At 38.4% G+C, this 14,756-nt stretch overlaps 1 protein-coding gene across 1 annotated transcript in view; it reads left to right on the top strand.

Moving 5' to 3' along the window:
• Positions 1–14,756, top strand: part of YLPM1 (YLP motif containing 1) — a 122,417-nt gene that overhangs the window by 37,518 nt on the left and 70,143 nt on the right. The window contains exons 2-4 of the mRNA XM_007941366.1: positions 1,676–1,912; positions 3,092–3,271; positions 4,099–5,081. Coding sequence (XP_007939557.1) covers positions 1,676–1,912; positions 3,092–3,271; positions 4,099–5,081 — 1,400 coding nt within the window. The remainder of the gene's footprint in view (positions 1–1,675; positions 1,913–3,091; positions 3,272–4,098; positions 5,082–14,756) is intronic.

Below are 14,756 nucleotides of genomic sequence, written 5' to 3'. Positions count from 1 at the left end.
TGTCATTTTGTTCTTGTATTTTCTTCCAAAATTCTTCTAGGGTTTTTTCTGTTTTCTTTGGTCTGTCTCTCAATCCTTTGAAGATACCTAAATATCATTTTTTTTAATTCCTTATCAGAGAGTTCCAATGCTACTTCTTCCTTAGGGATGTGTTCTGGATCTGTTTACTGTTCCCTTGTTTCTACCACTTTATCCTGCTTCTTTGTGTGGACTGTGATGGTCTGTTGTCTCCGAGACATCGTGGCGTTGTTGTATTAAGATCTCTGTTAACTGTGAAGAGCAGCCAAGGGTGATTCAGGCTCTTCTTGGTGGTTTTTTATCGTTGGCCCGTTGGTGGAGAAGGAGGTGGTGGCTCTCGGTCAGTAAGTGAAGTTGCAGGAGGTGTGTTATGTAGTGTGTCTTATGGGGACTGTTGCTGTCTCTCACTCAATTAGACAAAATTAGAACTGAATAACCATCAAAAAATGAAAAGCACATGGACAGAAAATACACCATGTAATCACACAGGAACAGTAACCAAAAAAAGAAAAAAGGGAAAAAGAAGAAGAAAAAAACAAGAAAACCTACAATATCTGGGTATAGGGCAGTAAGAGAAAAAATGTAGAGAAGGAGAATAATGAAGAAAAAAAATGGGGAAAATGCAAAAAGAAAAACAAGGAACAGGGTTAACCCTGAGGAAAAAAAAAAAGGAAAAAGAAAAAAAAAATTGCAGCTGTGAACAGAGAAAAGAAAAAGAGCTGAAAACTAGGACCTGGGAGGGGAAGAATAAAGAATAATAGTAAAAAGGATAAATGTTTAATAATAATAGTAGTTTTAAAACATCCAAAAACAAGCAAACTAAAAACCAGAAAAAAGAAAAAGAAAAAAATTGGGGGAGGGTAAGGCAGGACACCCAGGCTCTGCCTGAGCACACAGACTGGGATGGAGTTCCTGCGGGCCCAGAAGGTGGGTGGGAGTCGGGGATGGCCGTACCTCCGTTCACCAAGAGGTGTGGGGTATAAAAGTATCAAGGGGAATGTTACACCTTTTCAGTTGTCCAGGTCCGGACTATCCTTGGGGTTACTGGCAAGCAGAACCTGTTCTTAAGCCCCTGGAATCTCAGAGAGCGCTGTCCTTTTAAATATCCAAAATGGTCAAGCCCCTTGTAAACATTCAAAATGTCGGCACCCTCCGGACAGGCAAAAGTCCACAGCTCAGCTGGCCTTTCTCTTTGCTGGTGTTTCATGTTTTATTCCCCAACCACCAGAGCAGTCCTCCGTGCAGTCCCTGGCTAGCAGGGCTGATTTTTAGGTTAATTCTTAGGTCCTACCACCACTCGTCACTCTCCAAGCTGCCTGTGCCCTGCTGTCAGGCTTGCTCAGGATTGCTGCCATACCGCAGCCCTGTATATCTCCTTTTTTTGGTATTTTCATGCAAATTCTTCTGCTAGTTGGGGTTTAGTCCCCTTCTATATACTTCCGTTCAAGGCTCAGGGGTCCAGGATTATCTTCTGTGTCTGTGTTAATTGGTTTCCCTTTTCTTTGTTGAAGAGGGTCTGTGCAGTCTTTCTCCCTATTCCATCGTCTTACCAGAAGTAGATTGCCTTTTCTTACATAAATGTAACTCCCTATCAAGTCAAGTTGCAGAGATACAATGGCTGCCAAATAAAGTTCTTAAAAATGGTTTCTTGTTTTAGGAACAGCAGCAGTATTGGTACCGGCAGCACCTGCTTAGTTTGCAGCAAAGGACAAAAGTGCATTTGCCAGGACACAAAAAGGGTCCTGTTGTAGCAAAGGATGCACCAGAGCCGGTAAAAGAAGAAGTTACGGTACCTGCCACCAGTCAAGTCACAGAACCCCCTCCACCTGAGGAGCCTCCATTACCCCCCTCTAACGAAGAGGCACCACCTCCTCTCCCACCTGAGGAACCCCAGGTAGATTGTTTTACTTTTCTTGGTATATTTATGTGCATCTTCGTGTGTGTGTGTGTGTGTGTGTGTGTGTTTAAGTACATGTAAAATTATGTTTGTCGAATAATCAGATAGATGTATCAGGCTTAGAAAAGAAGCTATTTTCCCAGTGTAAGTGAGAGTGAAGAATTAGACACTCCTGCACTGAGTGTCTCTAAGTACTAAAGGGATGTTAGGGTGGTTTTATACTATTGCTAGCACAGGGCTACAGTTAGAACATCAGCTTTGGAATCAAACTACCCAGGTTGGAGTCCAGGCAGTGCCATTTGCTGGTGATGACTTTAGGCAAATTAGTTAACCATCCTGTGCTTCAGTTTCCTCATCTGTAGAACAAAACCAAAAAAAACAAACCCATTGCCATTGAGTTGACTCTGACTCAGAGCGACCCCTCCTTGGGTTTCCGAGGCAGTATCACTAGGGAAGTAGATTGCCTCATCTTCCTTCCGAGGAGTGGCTGGTGGGTTTGAACTGCCAGCCTTCTGGTTAGTAGTCAAGTGTCTTAGCCACTATGCTACCAGAGCTTCAAGAACCTTATATGAAACCTCATTGAAACATAATGATTGGATTGTAGTTGTTTGGTGAAATGTGACTAAGGTGAAAAAGAAAGGGATTTCCTTGGAAACCGCTCATGTGGTGAAACCCCTCCTCACTGCATCAAAATTAGGTCCCAGGTCCGACTCAATAGCGACCCCTCCTTGGGTGTCCGCGGCAGTATGACTACAGAAGTAGATTGCCCAACTTTCCTTCTGAGGAGTGGCTGGTAGGGTTAAACCGCCGGCCTTCTGGTTAGCAGGCAAATGCCTTAGGCACTATCCCACCAGAGTTCCCCATGTAGTGAAAAGGACTGTGATTATAGTTTCACTTTCTGCTGGAGAATTGGTTGTCTTGTTTAGGAAGGTGAGATGATCACTCTAGTGAAGACTGGAATTTTTAAACTCTTCTGTATTGGTATCCATAATAGCAGTAGAGATAGAATTAGGCGTTTTATCTAAGGGTAGAATAACTTGTCTCACTCATTGAGAGATTGTGGAGTTCTGGACTTTATGGTACATTTATAAAATACTCAGGTTTTTGAAGTTATTATTATCAGTTTGGCTACTGTTTTATGACTTACATTTTAAAAAGTACTTCTTTTATTTTTAGTCTGAGGACCCGGAAGAAGATGCCAGGTTAAAACAGTTGCAGGCCGCAGCAGCACACTGGCAGCAGCACCAGCAACACCGAGTGGGCTTCCAGTATCAGGGAATCATGCAGAAGCACACGCAGTTGCAGCAGATCCTGCAGCAGTACCAGCAGATTATACAGCAGCCACCGCACTTACAGGCAAGTGCGTCCTCGGCTGACAAGTAGGAAGTTGCCCCCAAGAAGTTTCAAGGGTTTGCTATTTCTGAAAGAGATTCGTTTGTGAAGTCTTGAAGAGGGCAGATGTCGACAATTAAGTGTTTCCTGAGGGGTTCCCAACTTGTTATGTCATGTTCCCCTGGAGGCTTGGAAAGTATGGTACACTATCCATGCTTTTGGGGAGGGAGGGCAAATGAGGTCTCCTGGTTGTGTCGCCAGTGGCTAGATATTGAAGTACTATTGTTAAGGGATTTAAGAACCAAGGATTTTGACTACATAGTTATTGGTTAACCTGTGTTTCACATACAAAAATCACACTACAGTAGCAGGACAAGTGAATAATCCACCAACAAGACCAGACAACAACGCTTACAACAAAAAACCTGAAACAAATTGAAATCATAAAAGATAAAGTGACTTGAATACTTGTTTGTCTGGTATCACTGAGGTCTTTATTATCTTCTGTTTATATATCTATAATCATAGATCATTTTTCAAATTGTTAAAATGATCCATGGTAATATTAAACACGTGAAAAATGCTCACTGTTGAGGTAGATATTTTCTTTAGTGTCTGGTTGATTTTTTCCCTAACTCTGATAACATAAATGTAAGTCAAAGGAAGAAAGAAAACTGATGATCATAGAAAGAATTTGACAGATTTTTCTTAGCCTCTCAAAGTCTTTAGTGTTTTAATTATTTTTTTACATTTCTTAAGGCTTCATATGTCCTTAATTCGTTAATATTTTAGCTTGTGATGAATTTTTTTATGTGAATGTCTTGAAATCATTGTTGTCCCTTTATTTGTAGACCATGTCTGTAGATATGCAGTTGCGGCACTATGAAATGCAGCAGCAACAGTTTCAACATCTCTACCAAGAATGGGAGCGAGAGTTTCAGCTATGGGAGGAACAGCTTCACTCCTACCCTCATAAAGATCAGCTTCAGGAGTATGAGAAACAGTGGAAAACATGGCAGGGACATATGAAAGCCTCTCAGACCTATCTCCAGGAGAGAGTCACTTCATTTCAAAACATGAAGAATCAGTATATGGGGAACATGTCAATGCCACCTCCTTTTGTTCCATATTCACAGATGCCTCCACCTCTACCGACAATGCCCCCTCCGGTGTTGCCTCCGTCATTGCCACCTCCAGTGATGCCCCCAGCCCTGCCTGCTACTGTGCCACCACCTGGCATGCCCCCACCTGTGATGCCGCCTTCTCTACCGACCTCTGTGCCCCCACCAGGGATGCCTCCATCTCTGTCTTCAACAGGGCCACCACCGGTTCTTCCCCCTCCTTCCCTCTCTTCCACAGGGCCGCCACCAGTTCTGCCCCCACCATCTCTGTCTTCAACAGCACCTCCACCTGTTATGCCCCTCCCACCGTTGTCTTCAGCCACACCCCCTCCAGGAATCCCTCCCCCTGGAGTTCCACAAGGGATACCTCCTCAGTTGACAACAGCCCCAGTTCCACCAACTTCTAGTTCTCAGAGCTCACAAGTTCCAGAGAAACCTAGACCAGCACTGCTTCCCACTCCTGTGTCTTTTGGTTCAGCTCCACCCTCAACTTACCATCCTCCAATGCAGTCAGGCATTGGCCCATCAGATCAAGTGAATTCTAAAACTCCTCTGAATAAGTCTACTCCACCATACAGTTCATTCTCATCTGAGCAAGGACTTGGGGAATCTTCAGCTGCTTCCGCTGCAGTCAAGGACATGCCAGTGAGGTCAGGTGGACTGCTTCCAGATCCTCCTAGAAGCAGTTACTTGGAAGGTCCAAGAGGCCCAAGGTAGGTCTGCTTTTTTTGTTTTGTTTTGTTTCATTATCTTTTTGACTTAGACTACATAGGCCTTGATTATATAAAAAAATTCATTTATAAAATTTTTTATATTCTCTTTTTTGTACTTTTATTTTATGTACATTCCTGATTCAAAATTGCTAATGTTAGTATTGTTAGCTTATCAGACAATGATGTAATGAATTCTAGAAATGGTAATATGCCCCCATTTCTTTGTTTTCACTGCCTTTATCCTGTATGTAGAAGTTAACAGTCTAGAATGAACATAGTGTTTGAGAGTAATGCTTATCAAATTCTTACTGACTTTATAGCTTCCAAAATAATTTTTATCAGTTTCATTATTTATATTTTTTACTTTCAATTTATTTGACAAGAAACAGAATTGTTATTTAACAAGCAACTGAATTGTTATGTTTGTTAGATAGGAGCTCTGGTGGCATAGTGCCTAAAGCATTTGACTGCTAACCAGAAGGCTGGCGTTCAAACCCACCAGCCACTCCGCGGAAGAAAGACTGGGCAATCTACTTCCATAAAGATTTACTGCCTCAGAAGCCCAAAGGGGATCTCTATGAGTCAGAATCGAGTTGATGGCACTGAGGTTTTTTCTTTTTGTTAGGTAATATGCTGGCTATTGGGGTCAAGGATGAATAAGCCAATATTCTAGTGATAGAAAGCAGTGACATTGAATGTAAGGGTAAATAGAACTTTTATCTATTTTATTTTATCTATTTACTAAGTTCCTGTTCTGTGGGAGGCCCTTGAGGCCCAGTGGTGAATATAAAAGAATAGACAGAATCCCTATCCCTGTGGAGCTTACATTTGTATTTTCCTCAGTTAGGGAAATAGTTTTCTCATGTCTAAGCCACATTTCTATTTAGAAAAGTAAAATTCAAACAAAAATTAGTGTACTTTCTAACTTTTTTTCATGCCTTTTAAAAATGTTAAATTCATTTTTCTAAGGTTATAAAAATGTATTTTTCTCTCCACCTAATTTTCCTGTACAAAAATATTATCTGTCAGATTTTTTTTCTAATTAAAATTATAATAGAAATACATACTCTTCATAAAATTCAGACATTACAGAAAAGTATAAGACAAAGTACACCATCTGATGATTATCATTTTATATATATATATATATATGTATCATAAAAATGAGGAGCTCTGGTAGTGTAGTGCCTTAGGCACTTGACTGCTAACCCAAAGGCTGGCGGTTCAAACCCACCAGCCACTCCTTGGAAGGAATGTTGGGCAATCTACTTCCGTAGTGATCACTGCCTCGGAAACCCAAGGAGGGGTCGCTATGAGTCAGGTCTGACTGGACGGCACCTAACAACAACAACATAAATATGGGATTATACTTGAGTATATTCTCTTGTAACTTGCTTTTTCTACTTACCAATATATTGGTAGTTAGCGTCCCATCTCAATTTGATGGATCTGTATCATCATTTTTAATTGAAACTTAATTTTAGCATTTGAAACCAAAATACATCTTTTATCTGTTTTCCAGGTTTGCAGTTCTGAAAATTATGTGACACAAAACTCTATTCAAAATCAAAGCTAAGAAAAGGTAGAGGCAATAACATGAATTCTGTGTACTAGAAGCCTTGCTAGTGGTTTTAATCTCATTTAGTCTTCTCATCCTATAAAGTAGGCAGGTAATTTTGCCTTTACCCCTTACAAACTGAGCCTGAAAGGTTTAGAAAACTGCTCAGGGTCATGTGGCTGGGAGAGTCGAGCCCCAGTCCATATCTAGGCGGAGCTACAGGGTCCTTCAGAGCAAACACTGTTTAAAAACTGTATTTAATGCCATGATTGAGTAATAACCATACTATTAGTGATTATAAATGCATTTGTATGAACAAACTAACCACTGCCGTGGAGTTGGATCCAACTCATAGTCACCCCCCCCTTGGGTTTCTGAGGCTGTATTACTACGGAAGTAGACTGCCCAACCTTCCTTCCGAGTGGCTGGTGGGTTTGAACCGCCAGCCTTCTGGTTAGCAGTCAAGTGCCTTAGGCACTACACCACCAGAGCTCCCAAATACATTTGTAGCATTGATTTATTTGGAATGTGTATTTTTTAAAATTTATAAAACAGAAAATCTTTACGTGTACAATTCAGTGATATTAACATTCACCTTGTTGTACAGCCATCACCACTGTCTGTTTCTGAAAGTTTTTCATCACAGACAGAAACCCCATAACCCTAAAGCAATTTGCCTTTTCCTAGCCCCTGGTAATGACAAATTAAACTTTGTCTCTATCCATTACTTGTTCTAGACATTTCACATTAAGTGGGGTCATACAAAATATCCATGTTATACTATATATTTGTATTGTGTATGACTTATTTCACTTAGTGTAATATTTTCAAGGTCCATCTGTGTCAGCATGTATCAAGACATCATTCTCTTTATGGCTGCATAATATTCCATTGTATGTATATACCATATTTTGTTTATCCGTTCACCTATCGTTGGACACTTGGATTGTTTCCACTTTGGCTGTTGTGAACATTGGTGTACGAGTATTGATACATTTGAGTCCCTGCTTTCAAGTCTTTTGAGTATATATCTAGGAGTAGAATTGCTGCATCATATGCTGGTTGTTAGGTGTTGTTGAGTCATTTTCGACTCATAATGACCCTGTGTGACAGAGTACAACTGCCCCATAGGTTTTTCTAGGCTCTAATCTTTATAGGAGCAGACCATCAGATCTTTTCTCCTGTGGAGCCACAAGGTGGGTTTGAACTGCCATCCTTCTGGTTAGCAGCTGTGATTGCTTAACTGTTGTGCCACCTGGGCTCCTTGGGATTATATGGTAATTTTTGTTTTTGAGGAACCACCAAACTGTTTTCCACACCATTTTACGTTCTCACCAGCAATGCACAAGGGTTCTTGTTTCTTCTTATCCTCATTTGTTATTTTGTTTTCTGATAATAGATAGCCTTCTTATTGGGTGTGACCTGGTATCTCATTGTGGTTTTGATTTGCGTTTCCTTAATGACTGATGATGTTGGACATATTTTCATGTGCTTATCAGCCATTTGTGTATCTTCCTCAGGGAATGTATATTTAAGTTCTTTGTCTGTTTTTCATTTGTGTTGTTTATTTTTTGTTTTTGAGTTATAGTGGCTCTTTATATATTCTGGATATTAAACCTGTATTACATACATGGTTACCAGAAGTTTTCCCATCCTGTACATTGTCATTTTATATTCTTGATAAAGTTCTTTGATGCACAAAAGTTTAAAATTTTGATGAAATTTAGTTTATCCTTTTTTCTTTTGTTGCTTGTGCTTCTTGTGTCAATGTAAGAATCCATTGTCAAAAATGAGGTCTTGAAGTCTTGCCCCCCTGTTTGCTGCTGAGTTTTATGGTTTTAGATTATGGTTAGGTCATGATCTATTTTGAGCATCAGGTGTATCTTTTTGTGTGCGAGTATGAATATTTTATTGTGTTTTAGGTAAGATTTGCACAGCAGATTAGATACCCATTCAACTATTCATATGCAGATTGTTCCCTGGCACTGATTATAGTCCCCAAAAGGAGTCAGCACTCTCATGTCAGCACTCCATGGTTTCCACCTTGCCTACTTTGTTTCCATCCCTCCAGTTTCCCGGCCCTTCTTCCTTCCTTTCTTACCTTTGCTTTTGGTTAAATGTTGACAGTTTGGTCTCATATAGTTGATTGTTTAAAGGAGCACATTCCTCAGGGTGTTAATTGTTTATAGGCCAGTCTGTTATTTGGCTGAAAGATGACCTCTGGGAATGGCTTCAGTTCCAGGTTAAAAAGATATCTTAGGGTGAGAGTCTCAGGGATTCTTCTAGTCTCTCTCAGTCCAGTAAGTCTGGTTTTTAAAATAAATTTGAGTGGTGTTCTACGTTTTTCTCACATTCTGTGACTTTTTATTGTATCCCTCATCAACAGTTGGTGGTAGTAGCTGGGCACCAGCTAGTCCTTCTGGTCTTAGGTTAGAAAATTAGGCTTTGGTTCATGTGGGCCATTAGTCCTGTGGACTATTGTATTTTTTGCAAATAACACGCATCTTCTTCATTTGTTTGCCAGCTGTTCCCTCCACCCAGGAGGTATTTTGATTAGTACAGCTATGCCTTTTTTTTTTTCCCCCCTAAACATGTTGCTGAAAAAATAATTAATATAGCACATTTACAAAAATACCTCGTGGGGTAGTGGGAGCAGTTGACAAACAAGCATAGACGATGTGTGTTATATGAGGAAAGATATGGTTATTGCCTCCTTGAGTCTTTGGTTTCCTTCACTCTTCTTTGCTCCAGACAGGAAGAGACCAACAGTTATATCTGAAATGGCTGCTTGTAAGCTTTTAAGACCCTAGATGCTACTCACCAAACTTGTTAGAACATTATCTTTAAGAACTAAGTTGTGCCAGTTGACGTAGTTGTCCCATGACACTATTGTCCTGAGCCTTCAAACCCAGCAAATTAATTCCGTGAGGTGTTTGAATATGTCTAGGAAGTATACGTAACTGTTCCCCGTGTGCTTTATCATATGTATATGAATATATATGCAGCACATATAAACATAAATATACATATGCCCACAAATATGCCTATGTATGTACTCCCTAGTGCCTTCCTCTACTCATTCAGCATACATATCTACCTGTATAACCACTCACATATTTTTTTGCCTGTTTTTACTGTTGTTGCAAAATATGTATGTTACAGCATTTACCATAGTTGCCCTTTAATCTTGCTTACCTCTTTTACCTTGGTCTTCATTTACCTTGGTCAAGTTGTGCTGACTTCCCCTTTATGTGTTACCTTTACCAGCACTAAGTAAAGAATGTTGCTTTTTGTATGTATATCTGTTTTTGACTTTCATAAAAGTGGTATTATGCAATATTTGTCCTTTTGTGTTTGACTGACTTAGCTGAGCATAATGTCCTCCGGATTCATCTGTGTTATAAGATGTTTTATAGACTCATCGTTATTCTTTATCATTGCACAGTATTCTATGTTGTGTATGTACCATAGTTTGTTTATCCAGTCATCTGCTGTCTTTGCTATTGTGAATAATACTGCAATGAACATAGGTGTGCATATGTCTATTGGTGTGACTGCTCTCATATCTCTAGAGTTTATATTAGGAGAGGAATTGCTAGATCATAAGGTAATTCTATTTCTAGCTTTCTAAGAAGACTCCATATTATTTTTCGTAGTAGTTCTACCATTTTACAATCCCATCAGCAGGGTATAAGAGTTCCATTAGATCTACAACCTTGCCACCATTTGTGGTTTTCTGATTTTTTGATCAGTGCCATTTTAGCAGGGGTGAGATGGTACCTTATTGTAGTTTTTGTTTGCATCTGTCTAATGGTTAATGAAAGGAGCTCTGGTAGCATAGTGCCTAAGGCACTTGACTGCTCACTAGAAGGCTGGTGGTTCAAACCCACCAGCCATTCCTCAGAAGGAAGGTTGGGCAATCTTCTTGATACTGCCTCGGAAACCCAAGGAGCGGTCGCTATGAGTCGGGGCTGACTCGGCAAACAACAACAACAACAACAATGGTTAATGATAGTGAGCATCTCTTCATGTGTTTATTAGCTGCCTGGATGCCCTCTTTGGCAAAGTGTGTGTTTATGTCCTTTGCCTGTTTTTTTGTTTTTTAGATTGTGTTTTTTTGTTGTTGAGCAACTGAAGTTTTCTATATATTTTAGAGATTAGACTCTTGTCAGATATGTTGTTACCAAAATTTTTTCCCTACTCTGTAGTTTCTGTTTTTACTCTTTTGGTGAAGTCTTTTGATGAACATAAGAATTCAATTTTTAGGAGATCTCAGTTATCTAGTTTATTTTCTGTTATTTATGAATTTTAGTTGTGCTTGATAGTGTGTTTGTGCCATAAACTAGGATCCCCTAGTTTTATCCCTGTATTATTTCAGGAACTTTATAGGTTTAAGATTAAGGTCTTTGATCCATTTTGAGTTAGTTTTTGTGTATGGTGTAAGGTACAGATCCTGTTTCATTTTTCTGCAAATAGATACCCAGTTTTGCCAGCACTCATTTGTTAAAGAGACTCTCTCTTCTTCATTGAATGAACTCCTACCTTTTGTCTAAGATCAGCTGTCCATAGCTGGATGGATTTACTCTGGGTTCTCATTTCTATTCCATTGATCTGTGTGTTTGTCATACCAGTACCAGGTTGTTTTGGTTACTGTGGCAGTATAACAAGTTCTGAGATTGGAATGTAAGGCCTTCTAACTTTCTTCTTCCATACTGCTTTAGCTATTCAGGGCCTCTTTCCTTTCCATATAAAGTTGGAGATTAGTTTTCCTATTTCATTAAAAGATACTAGGATTTGGGTTGGGATTGCATTGTATCTATAGATTGCTTTGTGTAGTACTGCCATTTTCACAGTGTTAAGTCTTCCAATACATGAGGATGATATGCTTTTCCATTTATGTGGGTTTCTTGATTTCTAACAGTTATGTTTTGTAGTTTTCCTTGTGTAGATCTTATATATCCCTGGTTAGATTTAGTCCTAAGTATTTTATCTTTTTGAGGACTATTGTAAATGGTAGTTTTCTTGATTTCCTTTTTGAAGTTCTCCTAGTTAGTGTAGAGGAACCCAACTGATTTTGGTACATTGATCTTGTACCTTGCCACTTTGCTGAACCCTTCTATTAATTTCAGTAACTTTCTTGTGCAGTCTCTGGGATTTCCTAAGTATAGGATCATGTCGTCTGTGAATAGTGACAGTTTTACTTTTTCCTTACCAATTTGGAAACCCTTTATTTCTCTTTCTTGGCTTATTGCTCTGGCTGTGAGTTCTAGTACAATACTGAATTAAGAGTGGTGATAATGGACATCCTTGTCTCATTCCTGTTTTCATAGGGAATGCTTTCCGTCTCTCTCCATTGAGAATAATATTGGCTATTGGTTCTACATATATGCCCTTAATTATGTTGAGGAATTTCCCTTCTATTCCTGTTTTGCAAAGAGTTTTTACCAGGAAAGGGTGTTAGAATTTATCACATGCCTTTTCTGCATCGATTGAGATGATCATTTGCTTCCTTGTTTTATTTATGTGGTGAATTGTGTTGATTTTCTGGTGTTGAACCACCCTTCCATCCCTGGTATGAGTACCAGCTGATCATGGTGTATTATTTTTGATATGCTATTGTATTCTGTTGGCTAGAATTTTATTGAGAATTTTTGCCTCTGTATTTATGAGAAATACTGCTCTGTGATTTTCTTTTTGTGGTATATTTGCCTGGCTTTGGTATCAGGATTATACTGGCTTTATAGAATGAATTAGGGAGTATTCCTTCCTTTTCTGTGTACTGCAATAGTTTGAGTAGAACTGCTATCAGTTCTTCTCTGAATGTTTTGGTGAAATTCTCCATCTGGGCCAAGACTCTTTTTGTTGGGAGTTTTTCTTTTCTTTTTTTAAATAACATCATTAATTTCTTTTATTATGGGTCTACTTAGGTTTTCTACCTCTATTTGTGTTAGTTTAAGTAGGTAGTATATTTCTAGAAATATGCCCATTTCTGCTAGGCTTTCTAATTTGTTGGAGTACAAATTTTCATAATAATTTGGTTATGATCTTTCTCTTGGTGGGTTCTGTTGTAATGTTGCTCATTTCATTTCTTATTTTGGTTATTTGCATCTTCTCATTTTTTTTCTTTGTCAGTTTGGCCAGTGGACTGTCCATTTTACCAGTTCTCTCAAAGAACCAACTTCTCATTTTGTTTTTCTATTTCATTTATTTCTATTCTGATCTTTATTATTTCCTTTCTTCTGGTGACTGTGGACTTCTTTTACTGTTCCTTTTCTGTTTGTTCAAGATACAAGTTCATTTATTACTTTTGGACCTCCTTTTGTGATACGTGCATTTATTGCTCTACATTTTCCTATGTGCTTCTTTTGCTGTGCCCCAGGGACTTTGGTGTTATATCTTCATTCTCATTTGAGTCTAAGAATATTTAAATGTCATTTTTAATTTCTTCTGTGACTCAGTGGTTTTTATTTATTTATATTATTTTTGCAGTGTTCTCTCCCCTTCCCTTTCACCCCTGAGTCAGTAGTTTTTAAGTCAGGTGTTACTCAGTTTCCATGTTTTTAATTTTTTTCCCTTGTTCTTTCTGTTATTGATTCCTAGTCTTATAGTGTTATGGCCAGAGGAGATGCTTTGTATTATGCTGATGTTTTTTAATTTATTGAGATTTGCTGTATGGTCTAGAATATAGTCTGTTCTGGGGAAGTAGTCGTGTGTATTGGAGAAGAATGTGCACTGCTGCTGATGGGTGGCATGTATATGTATATGTCAAAGAGGTTGAGTTGGTTGATTATGTTTAGATCTTCTGCATCGTTATTTTCTTTTTAGTTGTTCTGGCCATCATCAAAACTGGTGTGTTAAAGTCTTTTATTATTGTGGAACTATTTCTCTTTTCAATAGATGTATCTTTTTAATTTGAATTCCTACTTATGCTGGATTGAGCCTTTTAGATCTAGTGACTATCTTTAGATCTGATGACTAATTGGTTGTCAGATAAGTACATTCTTAACACTTTATGAAACATAAATTTCTTGCTTCCTTATATGCTGACTTATTAATGTTTTCTCTTTTTTGACTACCAAATCTTAGCCTAAAATAGTTAAGACTTTTTCCCTTGCTTCAAAGGTACAGTTAATAATAATCTCTGTGCTGGAAAAGATCTTAGCAATTATCTAGTGTGATATTCCCTCTACAGGAACTCCTATTTGCATTGCATTTTAGTTTGTCATGTTGAGTCTTGCAAATATTACCTTATTTACTCCTCTCAGCAGTCTCATAAGGTGAAATAAGGAAAGCTGAGATTTAGAGAGGTTATAAATATAAACTGATTGCGCCAGATGACATAGCTTATGAATGATTGAGATAGGATTAGAATCCAAGGTCTTGTGGTCGACTTTTAAGTCCATTGTACTTCCTGTGACAAGTTGATGAATTCTGCTTGATTGCATTGCAGTAAGGAACTGCCATGTAAGGAGGGCATCAACAATTTTCTAGAAAGTTTATTTCTTACACTGAACTAAATGTGTTGCTGTAACTTCTTGTTGATTCTAGATCTGCCTTTATGGAGCAGCACAGAATGAGTTCACATAAGCTCAAATTCTTCTTTTCTTTTCACCCTAACATTTGTTTATACCTTCTCTCACTAATGCTGCTCAGTCCTTTGCGAAGCCTTTAGTTTGTTAGTCTCTCTCCTTCAGGATGAACCCTTACCTCAGATGCAAAGGACCATAGCCATATTACTATCTTTATTATAAGTTATGTATTTATAAAGCTTAATATATTGCCTTTATTTGTTTTTATTTTTGTCAACTACTCTCATAGTCTAGACTCATGTTGAAATTAACATCTACTTGGCTTACGCGATCGTTTTTACATTAAGCCAAATCTTTCTCATCATTACCTTGTTCAAAGTTTTTTATTTGTTTATATCGTTTTGTTTTTTCTTTTTCTAGTATAAGACTTTACATTTATCTTTACATTTCATCTATTTAGGTTTGTCCATCTTTCTAGTCAGCAGATATATTAATGAATATTGATCATACTGTTTTAGATATGTGATATTTCTCCCCAAAATTTTCACCTGCAGTTTTGATAAATATGGCTTTTTTTTTTTTTTTTTT

The sequence above is a fragment of the Orycteropus afer genome, unplaced genomic scaffold (assembly GCF_000298275.1).
Source record: "Orycteropus afer afer isolate SDZICR_OR568_19922 unplaced genomic scaffold, OryAfe1.0 scaffold00079, whole genome shotgun sequence".
In the NCBI taxonomy this organism is placed as follows: domain Eukaryota; kingdom Metazoa; phylum Chordata; class Mammalia; order Tubulidentata; family Orycteropodidae; genus Orycteropus; species Orycteropus afer.
The sequence above is the reverse complement of the archived record's forward strand: the minus strand, read 5'-3'. Positions and strand labels throughout refer to the sequence as shown.